Source organism: Archocentrus centrarchus, chromosome 12 (assembly GCF_007364275.1).
Source record: "Archocentrus centrarchus isolate MPI-CPG fArcCen1 chromosome 12, fArcCen1, whole genome shotgun sequence".
NCBI lineage: Eukaryota > Metazoa > Chordata > Actinopteri > Cichliformes > Cichlidae > Archocentrus > Archocentrus centrarchus.
The window spans coordinates 21,964,078-21,991,823 of NC_044357.1; the positions used below are offsets into that span (position 1 = coordinate 21,964,078).

Below are 27,746 nucleotides of genomic sequence, written 5' to 3' on the forward strand. Positions count from 1 at the left end.
ATACTATAGCAGCATTTCTCATGGGAATATTGAAACGCCTGGAAAGAATTTTATGAAGTTTTGCACAAACACTCGTGTTTCTGAGTGAATCAAATTTGCTGACTTTGCAGATCCCAACAAACTATATGTGGCGGAAAGAGTATGCCTACTTCATTAACTTAAAGGAAAATATGACTCTTTAGATTAAAGATTAGGCGTCCAAGAGTGTTAAATTAATTTAGTAACCAGCTCCTTAAAATTTGAACAGGTTGAGCAGCTTCAGGGACAGTTTCAAACTTATTCCCTCTGAGCAACGTGCTTGTTCCGTAATACACGACAGAGCAGGCAGGGGGCGACTTAACTCCACTTTTTTATTCAAACGCTGCAAAAAATACCAAATATTTTAACATGCAATTTGATGTGCTTGGATTTGTCAGATTCTTCATCAGGTGTGAACACCTCCCGTGTACAATCGTTATTTCAGGCACCTTCTTCTTGTTCCCGATGCACTTCACTTCACCTTTCCAGATACATCGATGTCAGTCAGAGTTTACTTTGTGTTTGTTTTTTAAGCGGGACACAGTGAGGATTTAGATTTCAAAGTTTACCTGTACCTGAAAATTATACCTGAATCATCTTAATTCATTGAAACATTTACTTGGATAAAGATAATAAATTGGGACATGGTGATTTACTGATACTGTGAGAGCACTTCTTGCAGTGTGTGACGTGTGGGGGCCGAGCAGAGGGCTGCTCTGATTTAACTTGGAGTCATCTGGATGTATGTTATCACTCTACGAGAGACTGTCAGCTAGAGGGCTGCGTAGCGTTGGGAAACTGGCTTTGGAAGTACCAGAAGTTCATTAACCGTGGATTTTACGCAGCGGAGACGCACGGCACTGCCGGACTGCGATGGCAAGATGATGCATTTACCGACTCTGTGCCACTTTTGATTGAGAGAGAGAGCGAGAGACAGAGAGTGAGGCAGACGGTTTGGTGTCAGGTTGCCACATCCGGCCGTGTCTCCTCTCCAAACCGTGCGCTCTGGGTTGCCGTGCGTTGTTCTTTGGGACGAGAAATGGGATGCAGAGGCGCGCTGGGATGCTGCATGCTCGCGGCGCTGTCTTGTTGCCTCCTCCCGGGCTGCAGAGGTAACATAACCGTGGCCGTGATGCTCCCGGACAACCACCAGAAGTACGCATGGGCTCTTCCGCGCGTCTTCCCGGCCATCCTCATGGCGCACGAGGACCTGCACAGCAAATACAAACTGCTCCTGGGCCGCTCCATCAACATCCTCAACTACAGCACGGAAGACCCCGCCGCAGGGTCGTGCGCCGAGAGTCGAGCGCAAGTGGTGGCTGTGGACGCCAAGCTTTACATCCGCCCGGACGCCTTCTTCGGACCCGGGTGCGTGTACCCGCTTGCCTCCGTTGGGCGTTTCGCATCCCACTGGAAAATTCCGCTGATCACCGCCGGTGGACCCGCGTATGGTTTCGACAAGCGGGACGAGTACAGGACCATTGTGCGCAGCGGGCCGTCCACCACAAAGCTGGGGGACTTTGCCATCGTCCTGCACACGCACTTTAACTGGACGTCCCGGGCCGTGGTGATATTTTACGACCTGCGACGGGACGACCGGCCGCACTACTTCCTCTCTGAAGGGATTTACACGAACCTGAAGGAGCAGATGAACATCACGGTGGGGGCCCACCCGTACGAGGAAGACAACAAGTACCACAAGGATGTCATTACTTTTACCAAGGAGAGCGGGAGAAGTAAGTTCCTACGGAGGGAGAAGGTGTGATTAAAAGTTTTTAATGTGGGAATTTAGAAATCCTACAAATGCGCCCATTCAAGCATGTGTTAGATAAAGCAAGAGAAAGATCATCTCCATAAATAACAATTATGTCACAGCATGATTTTAAAAATTTAATTTTTCTGCATTACTGAGATGCCTTTGAAACATCTTGAAGTAAAGCAGAACTTCAGATGGCTACTGTAAAGATAACGTCAGTGGATGGAAAGGGGAATTTCCATTAAACTGCATGGGAAACAATTTGGTTAGATTTAGTTTCCAATTGTTTTAGGAAAAAAAATAGATTTTTAATTATTTAAGTGCATCATAAGATTGTGGAAATAAACAACAATGTGCATTTTCCTTTTTTTTTTTTTGAAATGAGGTCAGAATGCAGTTTTTTTCCCAGCACATAGGACCAGAGGTGGACTGGACTAGGTGTAGGGAAAGCCTGTTTACTCGGGAGTTATTACACAGGAATGTTTAGGCTGTGGGAAGTCTGCAGCTATGGCTTTATTGCCTGTGGAGGACCACCACCTGTGTTTTTAAAAAATGAGAGAGAGAGAGAGAGAGAGAGAGCGGTTGTGAGTAAATGTGTGCCCTTGCAGCCAAACAGTGCTGTTCACTTTGTAATGAGAATATAAAAAAGGGTTATCATTCATTCAGCCTGGTCAATGTTTTCTGCGCAGCCAGCCAAGTTACATTTAAATCAATTATTTTAAGATATTGTGGAGATACAGTTTCTAAAGAGAGCAAATATCAAAAACTTTGATGGTATATTTATTAAATTTATTAAAGAGACTGCCACCAGGACATGCGATCCAAAGTATTACAGTGCAAAAGTCTCAAGTCACCCCTGGTTTCTTTATATTTTGCTAGGAAAACTGGAAATAGGTGTAGCGATTTATTGAAACTTGTGCAAACACAGACAGTATATGAGCCAACAACAGTTTTTGTACAATTCCAGAGAGCTTTACAGTCAATAGTTGGTGTGACTACCTTCATCCTTTAACACAGCCTGAACTCTCTGAGGCAGCTTTCCTGTAATTTCTTTAAGTAGTCTTCAGGAATAATTCTCCAGGCCTTCCTGAAGAACATTCAAAGCTCTTCTTTGGATGTTGGCTGCTTTTTGTTCTGTTCTCAGTCAAGACGATCCCACACATCTTCAATAATGTTGAAGTCTGGACTCTGGGGAGGCCCATACATGACTGACAGTGTTTTTTTTTTTTCTATCCGGGTTTGCTTTTACTTCATTAGCAGTGTGTTTGGGATCAGTGTCACGCTGAACAATAAAGCTGTTGCCAATCAGCTGGTGGTGCAAAGATGATCAAAATCTGACAGTGCGTTCATAATTCCATCAATTTTGACAAGATCTCCAACACCGCTGGCTGAAATGCACCGCAAACCGTGCGGATGGCTGTAGACACTCGCTGTTGTACCTCTGTGCTGACCTCCTCCAAACATTGATTTGAACCAGAAATTTCAAAATCACTCCATCAGACCTGTTGCCACTTAAAAATGGCTTCTTGACAACCGCCCTCCCACTGAAACCCTTCCTGAGGAGGTGTCAGTGTAGATTTGTAGATTCAACTAAAGAAATGTTAAAGTATTAGGTGCAAGATGCTGGTAACAAAGTACCTAAAGATGCAATTTAAAATGGGTTTCTTGCTAAGTTGTCACAACACTGGTTCATTTTTTAAATGCTCGAATGATTCATAGGTCAGTGTTAAGTGGTAGTAAAACTCTGAAAGACCTTCTGAAAGTCTGGAGAACTGTTGCTCAAGACCAATAAAAAAAATGAGAAGAAAGCATGCAGATCTGGTTTTAAATGAGTTTGCTGAACATGAAAGGTGTTGAAGAGAAAGGTATTTCTGAGTCCATTTGACAGGGCTGTGAGTGGAGAGCAGATGGAAAAGGCTGGGGTCCGCTGATGCACCTCTTTGATTAAATTATGGGGCATTATGAAACATGAAAACAGTTTTCATATTCCCCTCAATGGAAACAAACAAACTGCAGCCTGTAGAAGAGCTGGAACAAGATGATACTGGCATTGCTGTGGTGTCAGCAGACTAGACAGCCTTAAAGCCTCATCCTTGAAACATTTTGCCACGGTGAAAAACACTCATCTAGACATCAACAAATCATAACCCCAGGATTTCTTTAAAGGCAGCAGAAGGGAACCTTTAAATCTCTCGCCACTCTTCTGTCGTTAAGCTTTATGAACTGGAAATATTATGAGGCAGACTTGATGATTATTGCTCTTGTGAAAATGCATTTGTGCAATTGCGTGTCTTGTGGGTGGTGGCTTGGTCAGGCTTTCGTTTGATCAGTAAGCACTTTTTTCTTCGATTTAGATAACATCAGATCCTCTGTAGGTTATAGTTCTCAGACACCCTTTAGATGCACGGTGAGAGAGATTAATCTCAGCCTTACTCCAACATGTAGATAAAAATATCTCCCATATGAAACAACAAACCAACAATTGCTAAGCAGTAGTTGCCTCCTATTTTCATGTCCAGTCTCATTTGTACTGATACGTGTCCACGTACAGGAAAGAAATATTTTCCACTTTTTAAAGGATGAAAGAACTTGATGTTTGGAGGTTGGAGGGGTTTCATATTATTATCATTAGAAATGGGATTGTCAGGCAACAAAAAGCATTATACTTAACCATATAAGACTCCTTGGTTGCCCCGCAACAGGCGACCTGAGGGTGTTGCACGCTCAACCTTAGGTCAACCAGTTGCTGCAACTACTTGCAATCCATTGCTGAATGCAAACAATTCAATGCAATAAAAGCCCAGCCACTGATTTTTATTTTTTACTCTCATGTGACTGAGCCGTTAGATTTAAGACTCCTTGGTTAAGCTTAGAGTCTGGCTGTTCCACGGTATATCAAGGTGTTAATATCATTCATATTTTTAATGCATAAGAGGGCCTTTACATAGGTTTACAATGGCTTGTTCTTCCGTCTGCTACATATAAATATAAAACACTTAATTATCACCAAAATAAGGAAAAAAAAACCCAGCCAAAACAGTAAAAACAACCTGGAATATTGGAATGAATACTGGAATGTCCTATAGTGCACTGAGAACTAGGTTTAGGCAATAAACCTAGTTTGATGTGGGTTCAAATAGAGCAGTTAATGCTTATTTAAAAGCTCTGTCTTCTTGGCTGCCAGGGGAGGCCGTTGGTTTTAAAAGTTGTGTTCTCTATCATGAAAAAAAAAACAAACCAAAAAAATGTGTTAATTCATTTTCATGAACACAAACAATTGCATTACTTTTTTGACTATTGCACAGTTTGTTATCTGAACAGCTCGAGGCTGAGGCAGCGTGTTGCATGTTTTCTTTATATTCAGCATTCAGGAATGCATCATGATAATAATAATAATAGCCTGTAGCCTGTATTTGCAAAAAATATTTATCTCCCTGTACTCATAGGAACGTTTGGAGAAAATCACTTTTGGATTCAGCTCAACAAGTCAGAGCAAAATCTGCTTCAAGCAGTAAATCTTCGAGTGTTATGGTTTCTGGGACGAGGAAACAAGCTTTAAACATTTTAATCTGTTGTTACAGTAACAGTGTCAACAAATAGTGGGATAAACAGTGTAAAAGGTAGTTAAACTGAGGAAAAGAGGTGAAACCTGCAGGCAGCCCCCCCCCCCCCACCAGCACACACACACACACACACACACCACACACACACACACACACACACACACACACACACACACACACCCAAATGAATTGTGGAGCTGCCGCAGTGAGCTGGAGGTCAGGGAAGCTAATGGTTTTGTCAGGGCTTGTTGTAGCTCAGCAGATATCCTCGGGCCTATCGGCTCTGTTTAGTCACCTGACTGCAGACTGGGTTGAAATAGCAAGAGGCCGAGGTGAAAAAGAAAAACTGAGGCTTTTAACGCGACGCCTTATATTACTGGAGGTTTGACAGCTGACCTAGTTACTGCATGCTGTTTGGAGCTAAAAAACACTTCCACTCATTTCACCATTACCTTTAATCCCCCAAATCTCAGATGGTGATGGCTAAAACGCTCACCTCGAGCACTCGCAACAGAACTTGGCTGACCAATGGGTGGCATCACAGCGGCTACATCCATCTTTTGTACTGGTCTTTGATCCAGGACCTGTTTAAGAAACATCCAAACATCCAAACATGGATGTATTTAAGTTTATTAGGACTATGATGTCACTACTCTCAGTGCACGGACAGCCTAATGTCACAACAATCTTATTTTCAGTTTATAGGCATGTAATGTCTCCCAGTAGCCTATAATTGACCACAAATCTTAGAGGAGGGAATTTTTAAAAAAACTTTTGTAAAGGAAAATAAACATTTTATTTCACTCTAGGCCATATTTTGTAATACAAAATTGATTTAAAAGATTTTTTCCAGGACCTGCAGATAGTTGGAAATTAAATGATAAACGTGGGACGGCTTTTAGACTCTTGATTAGCATAAAAAAAACACTTTGACAGTTTTTTTCAGAATTAGGCTTCCTTTTTGGGGGAAAACAGATGAGCTTTCAGAATGAAATATGTCAGCTGCTTTTGACTTAATTTTAAGCAATCATTCACTGACTGCAAATATAGATAAATGAGATTAGTAGTTTGATGTCTCCCAAGTAAGACAAAGGTATCCCTTGGTGTCTGAGTCCCATGAACTTACTGTAAGGTTTTAGGCAACATGGACACTAGTAAAGAACCGTTAGCGTCACATTTAAACACACTGGGAAAGTGTCTTTTGAGGAGCATATTTTGACCCAATCCATGCTTCGGTGTCAGTGGGTAAACACAATTTTTGACACAGAAGGAATCGTGGCTAGAAGATGAGCCTGATATCAAAATTTGGAGCAGCCATCTATTCCACATGCAGATATGACCCTTTAAAATGTGCCCAAAATGCACTTTAAAAAAATGTTGTAGTGTGAAGGCCCAATTTTGCCTTTATTTTATAAAAAATTCTGATGATTCTGATTGGATCAGGTGGGAACATTTTTTGGGATTTGGTTGATTTTATTTGGAACAACCCTTGTAGCTCTTTATAACAGCACAGCTATCTTTTGCCATGTGCACTTTGACTGCCACCACTGTTTGACACCCTGAGATAAGAACATGTTAGTGGATGGTAGGGAGTGGTTTGTGCCACAGTATCACACTGGGGCTCCCTACACTATTTATCTGACCATTAGTAAACTTGTAAAACATTTAACTTAGTGATGCTTGTCTAGGAGTGTTTTTTCTTAGTGAGCCAGCTTTCATGCCTTCACCACATATGTTGTTGAGACTCCACACAACCCTGAAAAGTGACTTTTTTTTTTTAAGTAACCAAATCCTGAGACAAGTCAGGTGAAAATTCACATTCAGGGAGACAGACTATTGAAAATTAGTTTCTGGAAACACAAATCAATAAATTAAAAGCTGTAACAACTTCACAAACTGCAGTGAGACTGTTAAAAATGTGCTGTTCTGTATTTTTTCATGCAAATGTTCAGTGCTCTGTGCACCGCCATTGAAATTTCACCCATAGACGTTATAAAAACTGTCCAAAATATTACCTGCAGGCTTCTAGTATTCCTCTGTCATTTGGATAAACTGACCTTTTTTAAAAAAAGAGGTTTTGGACCACTTTTTCAGATCTAGCACAGTTTCTGAACACTGAATATATTCCAGCTCACATCTCATGTCCCACTCATCCTATGCTTTTTACTCTGTTAATGGCACACAAGAGGGAAATTTTCAGCAATCGCATCAGGCCGTGATGTGTTTTTTTTTCTTTTTTTTTTTTTCTTTCAAGTGCATATGCAAGTGATTTGCAGCTCCGAATGAGGGATGAAAAGAGTGTCTCTTCACAATGAAGCTCAGGTAGCGCCTCAGTGTAATTACAGAAATCCTGTTTCCTGTGAAAACATCCTCAACAATAGGAGGTTTGGTGAACTGCATGTTGCTTTACGGATTCAGTTTTCTGTGTAAAGAAAGGCTAGATACTACGCTAGGAGTTATTTATTTTACAAGAGGCTTTCATAAAGATCAGAAGATGAACAAACAAAGAGCGGGAACGGGAGAGGGTAACCCCCCCACCATAAAGATACTGCTACAACATGGCACATGTTAGAAAATCCTGCATAATCCAGGCAACAGAAACATCTTGAGTGCAGTTCTTGGCTTGCTTTCTGTTTGTGCATTTGCATGTGATTATCTACGAAGCAACCAAAACAGTGAAATATCCCCAAAACCGAGTAAAACAAAACACAGTGTGATTATGAATCCAAAGCAATTAAGTTATGTAAGTACATATTTTGTCTTATTTTCTTGCAACAGGTCTAAAAATTTGAGACCTTTTAAACACAAATCAGACTCTCGTCTACACGATGCTAGCTCATTCATATTTGATCTTTTTTTTAAATCTTCTTTCAAGACAAATATACCCACTACACAACTAAATAAAATAAATGAAGCTGCCGTAAAGGTAAGTTAACACACTCTGAAAACATACAAATAGAAAATAAAGGAGAAGATGGAACCACGATAACAGCAGTGACCGCTGTTCTTTTCTGCAGTTAGAATTAAACGGCTGCATAAAGCCGAGTTATTTTACTAGTGTCAGAAATCATTCCTCATTAAGTGTACAGAGCACTATATTTACACTTTGATAGACACATCTGAGCACTTGAATTTAAAATATAACAGTGTGAACAGCACTGTCAGTTACAGATCCCCAAATAAAATAAAAAGATTACGACTCGCTGCACACTTAATGAGCAGTTTATTAGAGACACCTAAATAAATGCAGTTAAATAACAACAGTCCATGAAATCATAATGTTATCATATTCAATGTTAGCTGTTTTAGATAGGCACTGATTCAGCTTTATGGTAATACTGGGGTCTTCAGTTTGTGGTGCTGTTGAACTATTTATTATTTTAACAAACATGATCCTCGGCAGCATGTGGAAGAACCACACACAGCTACACCAGCCTGGCACCTCCTCCACATGCAGGTCACCATCTTGGTCGCACACTGCTGTGGGATGGTCACTCTGGCATGAACAGCACACCCAATTTGATCCCACAAGTGTTCAGTGGGGTTGATGTCAGGACCACAGGCACGCTGGTCTATCCTCTCCACTCCAAAAATTCTGATAAATCCCGCTTTGTGGGGGTCAGCATGTCATATTGGAGGATAGAGTTTGGTCCCAGATACGGGATTGCCTCTTGTTGCAGAATCTCATCTCAGTATCTCTCTGCACTGAGATTTCCTCCAATGCTGACAACCCTGGTTGTAAGCACCTGGGGTGCCAGAAGCTCAACAGCTGTTTGTCATTGGCAGAGAAGATTCCTCAAGTTTTTCACATACTCAACTCTGCTGCTCAACCCACAAAAGCATTTTCCTTACAGATGTGGCTCCATTTCAGGAGAAATAAACAGTAAATATAATTTTCTGCATTTTCTTCTGCAAGTGTTTTAAGAGTTGGAGAATATAATTAGCATTTATTCATTTTTATCCCATTTTTTAAAAATATGCTTTAGTTTCAACTAGTTTCCATTTTGCATTCGTTGATGTCGGTTTGATTTTTATTGTTTAAAAATAGTTTAAAGTTTAAGCAAGTTGTGTTTCAACCGCTTCAGTTATTTTTTAAGTCTAGGTTTTATTTTGATTTCCAATAACTAAAATGTTTCTCAAACCTAGTTTTTAGTTAATAATATTCAGTGGGTCACCTATATATTGATAAAATTATTATTGTAGGTTTACTTAGAACTGAGATTTCAGTCCTCATTTTAAAAGCTCAGAAAGGAATTTAAAATAACGTGTACTGACAGCAGGTAGCAGAGACGCGGAAGCTACTGTCAGAAAAGCTTTAATATTTCTATTCTTTAAGGATTCATTGCATCGTGTTGTTTTAATAAAGAAGAGTAGAAGAAGACAAAGTGATAAAATGTGCTTTTTGTCTAATACATTTGTTGTTTCCTGTGAAAACTTTGTTATGTAATTTGAATCTTATGAAAGGCACACGGCCCCTACAGCGCAAGTATATTGAATAGCTACTGCTAAAAAATATAAGCAAAAAAACCAAAAAAAAAAAACAATGGATAAATCATTGCATAATATGCCATTAACATCTGACAGTCAGAAACAAGTGTTAGCTGTGCTCTCGGTAATAGTGGTGTTGTGCTCAGTTTCATTGTTAAGCCTGAAACACCACAAACACAGCTGTTTGGTTTAAGCCTATTTCTAAAATGAGCATCATTATCTTGAAACTGCTATGCTTGAAGGGGAAAGCGCTCATGCGTACATCTGCCATAAATACTTGCATTACTGTATGTGTTATTTCAATAAAGGAAAATGTTGAGAATTGTTCATTTGCATTTAGATCTGGGTCAGCGTCAAAATATATGCAGGAACAAAACAGAAAGCTGCAGGAGAGACAGTACATGCCAATTTGTAAAAGCACAGAAGAGCTTGACACAATAGCAAATGTGCTATTTTGCAGTGTTTAGTAATCCATCAAGCACACACACACACACACACACACACACACGCGCACGCACACAGTACTGAAAACACAACCTTCCTGTTGGAGGTATAAATGAGATGTGATTATATAAATCATGAAGTCGTCTTTAACAAATAGAATTTAATCAAAAAGATTTTGGTTTAAAACCATCCGTGCAGTCACTTTTATATAATCCTCCGTATACACAGTGACTGCTGCAACACAAGAGGGCATTTTCCCCCTGACTGTGTACAGTATTTATTTTGGGATTGGTCCAGCAGACAGCAGGACTACCTGGCACGGTGAACCAAGTTGGAATGGTTGAGAGTTGGGGTTGAAGCAGCAGCCGACTCTAAAACATGAGGAAATGTCTGTTAGCTGGGAGCCTACAAGTGGAATTTTTTTTTTTTTTTTTAATATAAATGACTCAACAGCAGGAGGGTGTAGGTGGCAGGGTGAAGGTAGTGGGTAGAGACAGAACCTTGAAAAAAAAGGTTTCGAGTTTGAGTCCAAGCAAAGCAGATTGTCTCTAATCAACTGAATAGTATAAAGGTAACTTGAGAGTCAGTGCTATTTTTGCGCTGCAGGAACAAGTCCTAAAACCCAGAAATGAGTTGCATTTTCCATTTCCGGGTCTCTCAAGTCAGTGGTGCTTTTAAATGGATTCTCTCAGGATTACTGGACCAAAACACACACAGAAAATGCAAAAAATGCAAAATGCAAAATGTAAAATGCAAAAGCTGATAGTAAGTTTGACCATAGTAACAGAAAAAATACAAACTGAGAAAGCAGACATGGGTGCGGTCTTTTAAACCTGATGTTAGTGTTTTTTTGCAATTCTATTTCTGATGATTTAATTTATGCTTGGAAAATCTTAAAAATTTGTTTAATTTCTGAACATAAATTGTAGGTATCATAAACTGCTATTTTCTGCAGTAATCAAAAAGTCAATGGAAGTATTGATAGTATTTTTTAATGTTAAAGTGATGAACTATTTGATTAATTTACTTGTGCTCTTTCCCCCCCCTTTTTTTTTCTCTTTCTATTCTCCTTTTTTTGCTCTCTTTCTCTCTCCCTTTTTCTTTTCTTTATTTTCCTTTTCTTCAGCCTGTCAGCTCTGGCTGTTACATTGTATGTTAAAAATAACTCAGATAAATAAAATAAAGGGTTAAAACATCAACAAGAAGAGCCTATTGAGAACCTATAGAGCTCATCTTGAAATAGCAAATATGTTTGGCACAACAATGCATTCAGAAAACAATTCTGCTTGCAAGATCTACCAGACATGACAGGCTTTAAAAAAAAAAAAGTCAATGGAAAAATCCTGTGATTATTTATACCTTTGTTTATGTAATAGAAACAATCCCCAAATTATATTCAGTTGTTTTTTTCTGGCCTCTAACTTGTTTGCACTGATTTTCAGAAATCATTTCAAGAATGATTCTTGCAACGCTTGCCGCCCTTTTTTGACATCGAGCTCTGTGCCAATTGGCCAGCATCGCTGTACAGTTAAGGTTATGTTGCTACCTGTTGATTAGGCATGCTCTTGACGTGCTAGAAATCCTTTTCATCCTCCTGCAGAATAAAGCAGGAGGAAATTGTCGTTATACCATCCATCTCTCTGTTCTTTAGGGTGTCTGCTCGTGAGATTTTAACTTTTTGGTCTATAGACTCCAAAACCACAAGGAGTTGAGCCATGAAATTGGTCATATGTGTTCTTTCCTCTTCAAAGATGTGCAACATGATATTCACTTTCCTGGATGTTTAGTTCCCTTTGTACACTTTGGCTGTTTTTATCTGAAGTGCAGAGTAAACAACATGGAGGATGTCAGGCTGCTAATGCTATGATAATACATGCTAATATTCAAAGCCTCTTTCTCATGCCTGATTGGCTTAGCTGAATCATGTGATCATATTGTGCTATGTGATTTGCTATCCCTACTTGACCATTATTGACTGAAATGGAGAAAGTGGACATTCCCCAGATCTAGCAATTGACCTCGGTCACTGAACAGCTGGCAGTAGCTGATAGAAACTGGGAAATCCCAAATTTGGGTAAAGAACAAGTTACTGTCACTATTTATAGTAACATCAGTTCTAGGCAGCCTTACTGATTAGCCTGTGATGCCAGCTTCTGATTGGCTGTCTGTCATGTTGGTCAGGGATGACTAATCATTGAGCAATATCAAAGCCACATCTACTGCTCAGCAATATCGCTCAAATGTAAACAACAAGGTTGCCTTATGATTATAGTGATATCAGCAGATTATGTAGTATGGTGCATTATGTAGTAATATTACCAAAAAAAAAAATTTGTAGAAATGTTAAAGGCAACCAAAGAATATCAATCTCTTACAGCATGCTTAAAATTGTTTGAAATGAATTAGTATTGTTAATATTAAAAGCATATTTTTGCTGGAATATGTATTGTATCTTTACTAACCCAGGGGTGACAAAACGTATTTGGATAAATGTTTAGGGCCTCCAAACTGGGGTAAAATAGTTTTGCAGAAGGTTATAAGATGTCTGCTGAAGTTTTCCTATTATGAAATTGGGGTGTAATGTTAACCTGACTTTATATTTTTATTAATCGTGGGAGCATCTCCCCATTGCTGATCAATCTCGCTGTCGAGTGTTCATGTGGATGTAGATATTGCTCTAAAATTGAAGTGGAAAATCCCTATTTTAGAAAATACATTTATGTTTTTGCATTTTTTTTGACCAAGTGCATCTTATGCTAGAAAAAATATCTCATCTAAACCTTTAAAATCTCTCTTTTTTTTTAAACCTTAGACCTGAAAGTGTCTAAAGACATCAGATTTAATCAGAAGGTAGAGGGACACGTTGCCTATTGTTGAATCTTGATCTAAACACTGAGTTTGACTTTTCTTTTTTTTTTTTTAGCATTTTCTGATTCATGTAAATATTTTGACAGATTTAGACTGTGTTTTATTTATGTAAAGCTCTTTGATTTTAGTTTGTGTGTTGGCAACATTTAACAAAATAAGATATTGTAAAAGTATTTTTTAAATATTTATAATGTTTAGCCCAGTATTCTTCTTTCTTTGGTTGTTTACACTGTATGAGGTCCTCTGAACTAATATTCATCCTCCACCTTGGCTTGCCTGTGATATTTTTTTCTTTCTTTCTGCTGCAGACCATTTTGTTGAAGCCTGACATTTATTAGAATCAGACATTGCAAAAGTCGAAATAAACGCCAGCTGTCAAATTGTATTACCCACTACTTAGGCTGTGCTGTTCGTTTCAATATGTGAAACCACAAGAAACTGTGGAAAACATGTCACACTGCTCTGGTTTTAATAGCGATTATTGGTGTTGTCATAATGATAGCAAGCAGAGATCAATTAGATTTCAAGGAAGCGTATACACGTTTAATTAATCAGAGCCACAGGAAGTGTGCTGATATGAATGTCTAGCAGCATGTAAAAGCAAGAATATTAAGTAACTGTTAAAAAAATACAAGTAAAGTAAATGTTAGGTAGAGCATGTCAACACTGAGTATAGCTCAGAGGAAATTTGGGTATCAGAGTGAGATACAGCAAATATGTGGGCAAAAGAGCAAAACTCAAAAAAAGCCATGTTTACTGAAATACTTGTGCACATGTGGACAGGGCCAAAGCGGTGATTTTAGATTTGGGTGGACCACAGAAAATTTTCACATTACAAACTGACAATCTGCGGTTTGATAATGGCTGTTGTTGGAAAAATAACAGCACGAGGATATCAGATTGTACTCCTTTTCTCTTGTATCATCCAGTATTGTGTGAAAGTCCTGACCCACCTTCTGTACATTCTAAAGTGGTCTTGAGTTCTCCAGGCTCTCTCAAGGTCTTTCAAAGTCTTTCTTTGGTCACTGGCTACTTTGTCCCTTATTTTCAGTCTAGTCTTTGTACCTGACCATTTCTAAACGAATGTTTTTTTTAAAAAGTATAAAGTAGTATTTTTGCATCAACAAGGTTCTTCCCAAAGAACTGTTAGCTGAAAACTTGACATGTCTCGGCATGTTGTGCAGTGTGTCTTAAAAAAATTTGAAGGAATTGGACAACTGGAGGACATAAGAGGATCTGTATCTTAAAGTCATGTACTTAGGTAACAGGAAAAATCCAGCAAAGACCTGAGAGGCCCTTTAGTTGACACATTTACTGTTCACTGAAACCTCATCACAGATGTCTCGGTGAAGGGTGGTTGTTACGAAGCCATTTGTAAGGAAGGGAAACAGTCAAAAAAAAAGCCAGTTTTCGGTTCAAGTCATTGGAGGAGGTCAGGTGAGAGGTACATCAGCGAGGCACCTGTAAAACATGGTGGGGACTCTGTCATGCTTTGGGACTGCATTTTAGTCGGTGATGTTGGGGATCTTGTCAAAAATGCTGAAATTATGAATGCAGAAAAGTACAGTCAGATTTTGATCTACACAAAATAGCCACCATCCAAGGAAGAGTTTTGAATGTCCTCCACAAAGTCTGGAGAACTATTCCTGAAAACTACTTAAAGAAATTACAAGAAAGCTTGCCTAGGAGAGTTTGTGTACGTCGGACTTTTTACCAATGGATGAAAGAGTTGTTTCCATATGCCTTTGAGCCAGGGAATGGGTCCTGACTGTCGTTTGCGCTTATGTACCGAACAGCAGTTCAGAGTACCCGGCCTTTTTGGTTGACACACCTCTGCAACATCGCATGGAGATCTGGGGCGGTGCCTCTGGATTGGCAGACTCAGGTGGTGGTTCCCATCTTTAGAATGGGGACCGGAGGGTGTGCTCCAGCTATAGGGGAATAACACTCCTCAACCTCCCCTGGAAGGTCTATGCCAGGGTACTGGAAAGCACAGTCTATCTGTTAATCGAACCTCAGATTCAAGAGGAATAATGTGGTTTTCATCCTGATTGCTGAACCCCGGACCAGCTCTTTATCCTCTCAAGGATATTTGATTGTGTGTGGGAGTTTGCCCATTCAGTCTGCACGTGTTTTGTGGACTTGGAGAAGGTATTCGACGTATGCGGTCCTGTGTGGGGTGTTGTGGGAGTATGGGGTGTCTGGCCCATTCAGTCCCTGTACGACTGCAGCAAGAGCTTGGTCTGCATTGCCGACAATAAGTTGGTCGCATTTCTAGTGGGTATTGCAGGAATGGGAGATGTGGCCCTGGATAAGTGGAAGGAGTTCAGTAGAAGTGGACTGTTTCAGTAAATTGCTACACTTACAGTACCAGTTGAAAGTTTGGACACACTTATCCATTCAAATGAATGGGTGAGTGTGTCCAAACTTTTGACTGGTACTGCATCTCCCATTTTCCTTGCAAAATATAAAGAAATGAGGGGAAGTTCAAGAGTGTTGCACCGTACTGTAGTGGGAGACAAAATCCATTTTCTGTTATCCCAACACAAAGGCTAGCATGTTAGAATTTTATTTTTCCCTTTCAGGTTTGTGATGTTAACCAACAGAAGCATAGAGCATTCTGTCACGCAGACAGGTGATAATCTCAGTGGCATTTGAGCTGACTTGATATGAATGACTGGTGCTTATCAACAAGAATTTAGAACTCTGGTCACCAAATCTAACACCAAATCTGCTAAAAAAAATTGTCTCGTGCAAATCCAGTGAAAGATGGAAAGTTTTGCAATGTTTGAATCAGTACCAGTAAAAGGTTTTGACACACTTATCCATTGATATGAATGGGTGAGTGATTAAGATTTGTTGTTGCTGTTCTGTTTGCAGTCGTGTACATCTGCGGGCCCTTGGAGACATTTCTGACCATCATGGAGCAGTTTCACAATGACATCCAGGACCCGGAAAACTACGCTATCTTCTATCTGGATGTTTTTGCTGAGAGCCTGAGGGACCGCAAACCGTGGCAGAGAGCTGACTGGGCTGATCCCATCAAGGTCTTTAAGGTACAATTAACACATATCGTTCATGTTTGGATTTATTAGTTGCTGCCATCACTATTTCACCTGCTTTGCAGTTGGAAATCATTCAAGACCACCATTTGGCATGGGAAATGGTCTGTGGCTGGCATTCCCTTAATTAAGTGGCTTTAACAGGTTTCACTTACCTTGTCCGTTGGGTTGAGTAAACATTAGCATGGCACTAGAAAGTAAAAGCATGCAAAGCTTTTATGGTAATGACAGACATGGATAAGGAAAGCTTGCATATACTCTCACGAGCTTAGTAAATTGCACCAATTTGGCCTCAGAGGACACAAATCTTAATCCTTCTCAGACACTTCGACCACTTTAAAGAGTGAAATTCTTGCATGACATTAATGAATCAGGGGGTGTATTTTCAACAGGAAGCCTTTTAGCCCTACAAATTAGTGCATTGAGAAATAAGAAAGTAGGCACAGATGTGTTATTTGACTAATTTATCCCCCTAAATGTCACACTGGCTCCCCTTAATTCTCTTAATTGAGTATTTTCAGTAGTTTTGAAGCAGGGTTGCTTTTGGAAAATAAATATTGCATAATAATTAGTCAATTAAGACATAATGTACAGCATATTTTTGCCTAAATTGCTAATAACAAGATAGAACATTAACTTTGAATGGCTGAAAAAAAATCTTATACCATTTCTAAGACTTTTGGATAATGATGCACATTTTGTAATTTCACCTCTGTACACCGCCACAATATATGCTAAATCAAACAATCCCAATGTGGCTGAAGTGTAGACTTTCTACTAATTCAAGGAGTTTAACAAAAGTATTGCATTAACTGTTTTAATGTTACATTTTTATACAAAAATGATTAGTATTGCAAAAGTCAACTTTAATCCTAGCAAATAATAAATTATTTAAAATTCTTGGATACCTGTCCACAAGGGCTGGAGTTATTTCAAGAAGGAAGCAATTATAAGATCACAGAGAAGATTTAATAATGAAAGGAAGTGCTTATTTTAACTAGTAAATACTCTAGCTCTCTATCTGTTCATCTGAATTTGAACTCCTTCTGACCCTCCAATCTGTAAAGCCACATTTTTGGCTCCAATAATTTTGATTATGAAAGGCGTTAATTTGTCTGCATGCCATAACAGGTCTCATTATCGCAGTATGCTTCCTTTGGAACAATAATTGCTTGTGGAAGTTTGTGGTAGAGCTTCAGTAACTGTTGTAACACGAAAACCAAGCTGCTGCATTTCCAGTTAAGTGTAAAAAAAAAAAACCCAAAAACAAAAGCCAGTAGACTTAATAGAAATGCCAAAAACTTGTTTTTGTGACTGAAAGTGTATCGACAGAATCAAAGTTCAGTAAAGGTAAACATTTGCGCTGAAACGTCTGGCTGAATATTTGATTGCTCAATTCAGACACTAAAGGTCTCTGTCAGTACTTGTGGCTGTAGAGCAGTTTGCACAGAACCAATTTTCTAAGTCATTAAAGAAGTTACAACACACTCTGTCAGCCTGCACTTGTAATCGCAAGACCAATTATAAGACCAATAGTGTTTTTATTTTTTCACAAAACACATAATTAGTCCCACATTGGTGAGGATTTGGTCTGAACAGCTGTTTTAATTTAGTAAAAAAAGCAAAAACCATGTTGTTTGTTGTAGCCACACACAGCTGCGTGCCTCTATAGGTAACAGGAAGGATAAAAAGTGTAAAAGTGACCCAAATGCAGAACGCGGTGGCAGAGTTCAAAACCAAAAGCGAGCCCCTTATTTGGCTGATCAAAAGTCGAGGCAGTGCTTCAACTCACACTCCTCAGCCTCTCTCAAAAGATCTATGCTGGAGTACTGGAGTCCATCTGTTAGTCATACCCCTGATTCAGGAGGAACAACCTGATCAGGGTATCAGGACCCACCCTTACTGGGTATTTGGTCCCCATGCAATTGCAGTGAGAATTTAGTCCACATTTTTGGCATTAGGTCATACTCGTTCCCGGTGGGTGTTCGCTTCGCTGGAGGTGCCCTTTGTTGCTGATTCTGTTCATAACTTTTATGGACAGAATTTCAGCCAAGGGGCGGAGCGTTTTGTTTCAGTGGTCTTGTCTCTGCTTTTTGCAGATAATTTAGTCCTGTTGGCTTAATGGAACAATGACCTCTACCTCACAAATGTGAAATGGCTGGCATGTGAATGGCATGTCCAAGCCTGAGGCCATGTTTTTCACTAAACAAAGGGTGAATTAGCCACTAGAGTTAGGGATGAGTTGCTGACAAGGGTGGAGCAGTTTAAGTATCTTGGAGTCATATTCATCAGTGAAATAGGAGGGGTAGAAAATGGATAAATAGATGGATAGTGTCTAACTTAATACTGAAAATAACAAACTAAATAAACACATTAATAACATGATTCATAAAAAGGATTATGTAGATGTCAAAACACTAGTTTTACAAACTGCTTTGTGTTGATCTTTTTTTAAATATAAAGGGGCACCCCAAAAAACATCTCCACACCTTTGGATAACAAAATGAATACTGCACATCTCTGGTAAACTGCAACAGTAATTTTTAGGTTTAAAAAAAAAAAAAGAACCTTTACAGACAGGTAAGCGAGGGCAGACTATCATTAGCATTACAGTCATTTCTTTTGTCGCACATTAGGTGATCATTCAAACAGCTGTCCCACCCCCACAGAAGGACAATAACTTCCAAACTCCAGCCTAAATATGATTCTCTATGTGTGTGTGATTTGAACACAGTACATGGTCCTCTTTGGCAGAAAGTGTTTAAAGAACATTGTCATTAAAAAAAAAACTCCTTTTTTGCATTTTCCCAAACTATAGGACAACATTGTTGTGTTTTGTTCTTTAATATAATTAATCACAGAAGATTTGTTAAAGTCCTGTTATTAAACATATGCAACCTGATAAATAAAATGATAAAACTGATGTTAAGACATCTGCAAACTTTGTGACATGTTGAATTTATAATAAGCTGCAACTTGAAAATATGCAGAAGTCATTTCCACTTGATGGAACAATCTGACAAGTTAGAATATGCCTGTTTAGTTCATTTAGGTCAGCCCTGTTTTGCAGTGCAGAGGTGCATTCATGAAAACTTCGACATCAGAGGATCACTCTTGTTAACTCGGGGCAATAGTGAGAGCATGGATGCTCCTCAGGAGAAACTGCCCCAAGAACTCATCCCAAATAGTTGATCAGAGTTTCACACGCTACCTACAGCCATCAAGTTAACGCTGGTCTAAGCAATAAATGAAAAATTAAATTCTACCATATCAAACATAATGCATTTCAGACATTTTGCAGTGCAGAATGTCTGAATATTTAAACTGATTATAAAGTTTTATCTGTCTGTTTTACATTTTCAAAACCTAACAAGTTTCTATATTTCAACAGATGAAAATATTTGAGCTATAAATTTATTTTATTAGCTTTTAAAAACTAACATTTTTATTCTAATGGATAAGTGGAAGTAAATGGATGGATGGATGGATTTAGATGGATTGAGATCCACATGAACAGATAATGGCATATATATATAGTTTGGATAGATTTGATTCAGTTTATGTACTCTAATAGCATCCTGTAAAAAATGAATTAAGAAAAAAAAAAGAAAAACAATCATGATTTTTAAAATTTTTGAAAAATGTTGGTGACCTTGACCTTTGACCTTGAAAATAAAGTCATATTTTCTTGGGCCCCTAAGGAATATTTCCACAAAGTTTCATCAATTTTGATCCAAAACCTTTTGGTTTATGTTGCTAACAAACAGACAAACAAGCAAACAAATGGGTAAAAACATAACCTCCCTCTGCATATTGGCGGGTCAGCTAACTACACAAGTCAAAGCTTTTGTGAAGAAAGCACCATCTCTTGGTTGAAGAAGGCGGGGGGACTCCAAGCGGGAGTTGCTCTTTTAAGCGACTATCTGTAATAATGTCCCACGGTAGTTTTATGCTTTAGTAAAACTCAAAGCTCAATAAAATTGCTTAAGTTGCAACTGCAGGAGCTTCTGACACATTAGGCATTTTACAGATCTCTCATATCTAATGTTCTCGCTTTGTTAACGTTTCCCTCTTTGTGCTTCCTCTAGTCTGTTTTTGTCATAACGTACCGGCCACCTGATAATCCCGAATACAAAGACTTCCAGAGGAAACTCCATGCCAGAGCTCAGAGGGATTTTGGTGTTCATTTGGAGCCGTCATTGGTAAGTTACAGCCTATAAAAGTTCTGTGCAGCATCAGAGCCTCCTTAATCGTTTATTCTGTGCAGAAATAAATCCAGCTGTGCTGTGTAACCATCAGCACTTTATGATGAATGATGTTTACTATACTTGGTTTGATTTGTTTGTTTCTTTGTCTGTTAGCAGGGACGGGTTTGTGTAAGGTGGGTCACAAAAACATCAAAAATGAAAAACAAAAGAAAAATTGGGAGAAACTGTTTTTCAGTAAATATCTCACATGGATAATATGGATCCATATATTCTTGCACTTTTTAAACAAATGATCATTTAGTGTCTCTGTTTGTTCTGCTTTCTTTTGTTTGGGTACTGTTGTGTCATTTCATTGCATGCATACGTACATATAGACACATATGACACCTCTGTGGAGGACACAAGGATAGGCTTCCCATCCTTTATCCTTCAAGTGACAGAGTGGGGGCATTTATAACCCTGGATATATACATTTACATGTGCCATTGTGATATTTTAAATCGTAAAACTGTTGAGTGAATAGTTTTAGTTTTTTTTTTTTTTTTTTTTTTGAAAGGTTGAATTTTGGCTCTTATTTTATTCTATCTTGGTCTCTTCAGGGTTAAAAATATTGTTTCATTTCAGCATCGAGCTCCTTTGGCAGAGCCCAGAGTAATGCAGAACATTCATGTGCTGCTGTTCGATCTCTTCTTGCAGATGGACTACATCGCTGGCAGCTTCTATGATGGCTTTCTACTATATGCAATGGCCTTACAGGAGACGCTAGCAGAGGGTGGAGCCCAGAATGACGGCATTAACATCACAATGAGGACACAGAACCGCCAGTTCTGGGGTGAGTGCATTTCTGTAAATTTGTAAGAATTGCTTCATAAATCACAGCACATCTCCAAGGTTTCAAAAAGTCTTACTGTGACAGTGAGTTTTGCTGTTGCGTCTTGCCCTGAATATTCATGCACGAGACCTCGCTCGAAGTGTGGATTTAATATGTGAATGCAGAGTCTGCACTGCCGCTTAAAATGTTGTCGTTCATTTCACCCTAAAGCCCTTACTGCACTTCAGATAACAGGGAACAGTACTCGCTGCGAGGCCGAGTGACCAGCTGCACATTATTGGAAAGCACCGTTGAACCCAGAATACGATTAAAATGTGCCCTTTCAACACAATAATTACAGCGTAATTGAACAGTTATCACACAGCACTCCAGCTAATAGGCATTTGATGCTTGATGTGGGCGCTCACACACTTCCTTGTTTACTTTACCGGCTGCCAGATCTGCACTCATATCAAATGGCAATAAGCAGAACAATAGGATTTAGTTGTTTTGGGTTAAAATAGTTGAGCAATTTCTTTTTCTCAGCATGATAAGAAAAAGGCAAGAATGAGGGTGAGGATATAATAGAAACCTTCCTGGAATTATAGTGAATTTTATTTATAACATTATCTAAATTGATGGACAGAAAAGCTTTTCAAATATCCTGTCTGCCTGTTAAGTGATGATATAACAGTGTTTTTTTGGGTCCAAGTGTTCGATGAAGGCTCTCATTATTTTTAAAATGCTGCAGTGCTTTTTCTTGTTGTTTTTTTTTTTTTTTTTTCCTCTGTTCATGTGCAAGCACTCAAAAATGCTTTAGTTGTAATTCTCAGCCTCTTTAGCTTTTATTAGTACCATTAATGTGTAGCAGATCTTTAAGCAAAGTTTTTAAAAACTTTGCTTAAAAGACTAATCAGGTGATCTGAAAGGCTGAGTGTAGTTATTTGTAGGTCTGCTATATACGCAGGAGCCTGTCCATGTAGGATGTTATTAATACAATTTTAAAATGGATTCTGAATTTCACTAAAAGCCAGTGAAGAGGAGCAGGCACGGGGGTGTTGAGCGAGTACTAGTTCTTGTTAGCAGCCTAGCTGCTGCGTTCTGGACCAATTGAAGATGGGCGAGGGAGAGCTGAGACATGAGTCAAAGTGAGTTACAGTCATCAAGGCAGGACAAAATGAAAGTGTGTACGAAATATTCCGCTTTATTGGCTGTCAATAAAAGGTTTGAGTTTTGCGATGTTTCTTAAAGACTGGATGAGCTTTGAGATGTGAGATTCAAAATTACATTTTTGGTCAAATATAACGCCAAGGTTCTTAGCAGATGACTTAATATTGTTGGCAGGTGGGCCCATGTAATGACTGACCTCCTCAGAGACGTTGTTGGTGCTAAACACAAAAACCTCAGTTTTGCCAAGATTGACATGGTGGAAGTTTGAAAATGTCCAATTATTAATGTCAATGAAGCAATCACTGATGTAGGAGAGGCTGTCGAGGTTGTTTGTCTTAATAGAAAAATACAGCTGTGTCGTCTGCATAGCAATGATAGGAAATGCCTTTGAAACTGTTAACTCGAACCGAGCTAAAATGAAGTATTTACCTTTAAATGCATAAGAGTATCATGAGTAATTTTCAGTAATGCTGCTATGATTTTGTTGTAAACCAGATTGGAATTTATCAAATACATTGTTACCCGCAACCAGTCCAGTCTTTGTCTTGAGCAAACTAAGTGCTGAAGTTTGGTTCATTTTCTTCCTGCCCTATAATGGCTTTGGTGTGAACAGTTCATCCTATGTCTTCTTTGTACTATGTGTTTATATTAGACTAACTATCAGTGCACTCCCATGGCAGTTCACGGAATACCTCTCACAACCTCTAATCTACTGATTTCTGTTTCTGGATATAAATTTTCCAGGTTTTTTGCATCCTTGGTCACACCCTAATTTTCATGTCCCTGAATGCAATTTTTCATCTATCTGCTCTCGTAGTTCGTGTTTATGAGACCAGACAGATGAAAAATTGCATTCAGGGAAACAAAAAGTGAACATAATAAATTTTCCATTTTGAAGGCGTAAAAAGTCATTATTTGGAAGTCGGCAGGGTTGTTGGGGAAAAAAATTAATTTCATGTATTGCACCACAGACCCAACTTTGAGTCCTATATTTCACATTTTCTTTACACTTCATTTCTATCGTGTTTTTTAATACATCATTGATTTAAAACATTCTGAATTTGGAGCTTTTTAAACTGTCAGTAGCGTCTCTGTGCTTGTTTGCTTTTGGGAACTGAAGGATCAGGTTTGGCTCATCAAATGCACTTTATTAGAGGTCACACAAAAAGGGCTTTGGACAGGAGAACACTCAGCGTAAAAGCTGTTAATGGAGCTCCCATCATACAATTATTATAGAAAACACAAATGACGGTTAAGGTTATGATTTTCACAAATGCTGTGCACTTATCAGCAAAGGAGTTATTGTTGTGAGTCTGACTGTTGCTCATGGAGTTTGCAAGTTTAAAACAATTTAGAGAAAGTGTCGTCTGTGAGCATTTAAAAGAAAAATGTGAAAATCCCCCCGTGTGCATACTTGGCATGTTTCAAAGGACCATAAATCATGATCCACTGTCACTCCCTTAAAGTGGCTGTTCTCCATGTTTTCAGGTGTGACAGGACTTGTTTCCACAGATGAAAAAAATGACAGAAATATAGACGTTGACCTGTGGGCGATGACCAACCAGGAGACAGGAGAGTACGGGGTAAGTCTGATAACACCTTATGGGATTGGACCTTGATAAACCCTGCAGGCTACGAGAGCCTAAACTTGTGCATTTTGCATAGTGAGAGGATTTAAACATTTACATGTGTTTTCTAACATATGGCATCTCTATGACAGAACGAAACACAGTTACAAGATTTAACACAGTTTTATTAGGCATGAACTGGGCTGAAAAAGATTTTTTTTTAATACTTTTCACTGCCAAAAAAATCATTTTCTGACAAACATATTTTAGAAACATAAACATATTTTCTCCACTAAACCAGTTTTTGGCACCCTGTAGTGACCAAAGAGTTATGATGCACACCAACTGGTGTGCAGAGACATTTGTGGCATGTTGTTCCCGAGCTCCCTCTACCCTCATTTCTTTGTATCTCCACACAGTTGGCTGTATAATGAAGACATAAAACAGCCTCCAAACTTGGAGACTCCAAATGAGAGTTTCCAAGTGGTAAAATTAGGATTTATTTGACATTTAATTTGGTCTAAAACAGGCTGAGTTTTGATGCCCAGCTCCATAGATGGTGTAACTGTGCATCTGGGGTTATAAACCTGCAGTTCCAGAGACTCATGCAGCTGTTTTGCATATCTCCAATGGTTTTCTGCGGCTTTGACAAAAAAACCTAGAAGAATATGAACATAGAAATAAAAATGTCAATTTTTAAATTTTATTTATCATTTTTGTGAGCAGTGTTTATTTGTAAAAATGTGTGGCATCGCTTATCAACTAAAACATGCTCATCAGCTGGTGCCTCATCTTCATTTTGCTGAAGCCCAACAAAAGTAGCTGACATTTATTTAAACACATGAAGTCTTCTGAGTCACCCCAGCTATGGACTCATAGTGAAAAAAAGTAAAAGTCATGGAGGAAAATAGAGAATTTAACAGTGTGTGCACAGATTTTTCTCTTCACTGTGCTTTATCTGGGTTAAAGATTAAAGATTCAGCTGAAACTGTTCTATTGTTTCTTTTTGCTTTGTTTTTCTTTAAAACTAATATTTATCATCAAAGAAGGCTACTTTTATTTGATTCATTTACACAAACAGGTAGAAATCAAAGTGGCCTGCAAAGCATTACAGCTCCTTCAAACTAGGCTTAAACATAGAGATAAATATTTTTAATCCTCCACATCATAATTTTTGTTTTGATTTTTGTTGTTAATAAAAATAATAAGAAATGAATTTTCTTTATTTTAGCTCTATAATTTCATAAAACATGATATTGTAATGAAAATGCAGCTAAAGCGCTAAATAATCATAAATAGCTCACTCTGGAGTCATCATGTGATAAAAGATTTAAATTTTGTACAACATTATTAATGTTAATACACATATTTTTACTTAATAGGCTTCATTATAAGCTTCACATGTATTTTGCTTCAACATACAGATTTTTTTTGGTCAGGAATTGCTCAAAATTGTTCTTTTCATATAGCAAAGGTTGTCGGCCCCTTCTCTGGGGAAATGAAAAACCGATTTTTAAAAAATACATAATTATTATACATTTCTTTAGTGGATTATATTCTTTTTTTTTAATTTATCTATTCATTTTTTGCTGAATGGACATATTACTGCTGGGATTGAACTAATGGTACCACAGAGAGTATTGCAGATTTTCTACATAAACCTTGTTTTTTTTCTACTGCAGTGTTTTTGCATACAGTGAGAGTGACTGTGGTTAATAATTTATTTTCATTGGTTTGTCCTTTAAATAAACCACCTGGGATAAGAGTCACAAGCCTTTTAGTGTAGAAATACTGTAGTGAATGCAAAAGTAATAATTATTGTATTTAAAATTCTTAGTTTATAGTTTTGCCTCCAAAAAAAAAAAAATAGTCCCACTATGTGACATCTTTGATTTACATATGAGATTTCCACACAAAATGAGATGCTGACACTAAATTATAAACAAATTGCAAACAGCAAGAGACTAATTTACTTCACATGTCCCTAATTACTGTAGTTTTTTCACAAAATTCTTCTCAGCATTATGTGCAGTTTTAAACCACAGCCTTTCCTCATGTTTGGCTGTAGATGCAGTGAAATAAAACGTTCTGCATCATGCATGGAAAGTGGTCTGTTTGTTAGATATTCTGGGGTCTTGACCTCTCTAATGATAAGATGCATAAAACCTCAGTTCCCCCAAACAGTCCGATGAAAATATTTGTGTATGTTGTGCTCTGCAAACACCACTGTGGACTGTTTCAGTGTGTGCGTGTTTGTTTTTTTCCCTCTCGGAGGGGAGAAGAAGTGGGTTAGCTACATTTGACTTCAGTTAGAATTTCACAGCGGTCCTGAGAGGCCGTCAGCGTGACTTCCTGGTCTCATTTATCCCGGGGCTTTAATTGGTTGATTCATATTGACCTGAGTAGCCGGCAGCCTGGTGGAAAAAGCACAGGAGCAGTTTTAGGTTTCTGAATTCTGGGCTACTTAATATGAGAGTTTTATTTTCTTAAAAAAATCTCTGTCCAAATAAATAACCCAGGCAGATTAATTGATAATTATATAAATACACTACATTTATTGTGTGTCTTTACTTTTTTTTTTAATTGATTTGTAACTACACTGCTTATATATGCAAATAAATATGAAGGAATTATACTATATCTTATTATACTGCTATATTATACTGCTATATTTTGCATAACAATCAACAGTTAAATTTGAATTTTTTTTAATGGAACCATACATATTATATATATGAATTCAACTCAATTCAGTTTTAGTTATATAGCATCAATACACAACAACAGTCACTTCAAAGTGCTTTATATTGTAGGATAAAGACCCTAAAATATTAGAAAGAACCCCCAACAATCACGCTACCCCCTATGAGCAAGCACTTGGTGACAGTGGGAAGGAAAAACTGCCTTTTAAGGAGGAGGGGGGATGAAGCAGCACAGGGGCGCCTAATTAGTGCCACGCCTCTGTTATTGATCATATCATATGCACAGCTGTTAATTACAGAAAATGCAATTAGAGAAATATTTTCCCAACGTCTCTTTGGCGCCCCCCTCTTGTACGGCACCCCTATGCATTGCATATAGTGCATACCCCCTTTTTGCGCCACTGGGGGCAGGGAAGGAAGCCAGCGGAGGCGGGGGGGGTTCAGGCTACTGTGGGACTGACTCAAACTCCCTGTTCAGCTAAACAGTTCCTGATGAGAGTTGGAATGTTCATCAGCAGCTTGGTCTAGGGAAATCAGTTCACACAGGTCAGGAAACAGGCCAGCGGGGGCGTAGAGTGTCTGTTTACAAAACATCCAGGAGAAGAGTGAGATAATGGCAATCCAAGGCCGTCAGGGAGCCAAATTTCTGATTCTACAAGTTGTTTTGGGTACAGACTGTACTGATTAATTTGTTGACAGCCTTAAATCTTTCTGGTTCGTTCCTTCGCCGTGCAGAAACTATCCGTCTCCAAGATCTAACCCCTACGTTTGAGTTTGAGTCTGTACCTTTCTGCATTCCCGTCATAAGCAGCTTTACCAAGGCCCAGACAACTGCCCAGACTTCCCGAATTGTAACGACAAGCCAGGTCCAATTAGGAGAAATCCTAGTGTCAATAAGCCAAATGTGTATGTCTTCCATCAACAGTACAGCTAGGCACGTCATCTTCCACCCCCACAGGAATCCATAATGTAGCCAGCCGGGAATGTCAGCTGGATAAGAGGGAACGAGGTTCTCCTTTCTCCAATCTCCTCATGGTGAAAATTTGATCAAAATTTGCTGAGAGACCAGCTGATCAGATCCATAATTC

General features: G+C 38.6%; 1 protein-coding gene across 1 annotated transcript in view; it reads left to right on the top strand.

Moving 5' to 3' along the window:
• The first annotated feature begins 745 nt into the window (after window positions 1-745).
• npr2 (natriuretic peptide receptor 2) overlaps window positions 746-27,746 on the top strand; it is a 90,679-nt gene continuing 63,678 nt past the window's right edge. Inside the window, exons 1-5 of the mRNA XM_030743243.1 lie at window positions 746-1,754; window positions 16,018-16,193; window positions 20,288-20,401; window positions 21,104-21,239; window positions 23,877-23,971. Of these exons, the coding sequence (XP_030599103.1) occupies window positions 1,058-1,754; window positions 16,018-16,193; window positions 20,288-20,401; window positions 21,104-21,239; window positions 23,877-23,971 (1,218 nt within the window). The 5' untranslated portion in view covers window positions 746-1,057. The remainder of the gene's footprint in view (window positions 1,755-16,017; window positions 16,194-20,287; window positions 20,402-21,103; window positions 21,240-23,876; window positions 23,972-27,746) is intronic.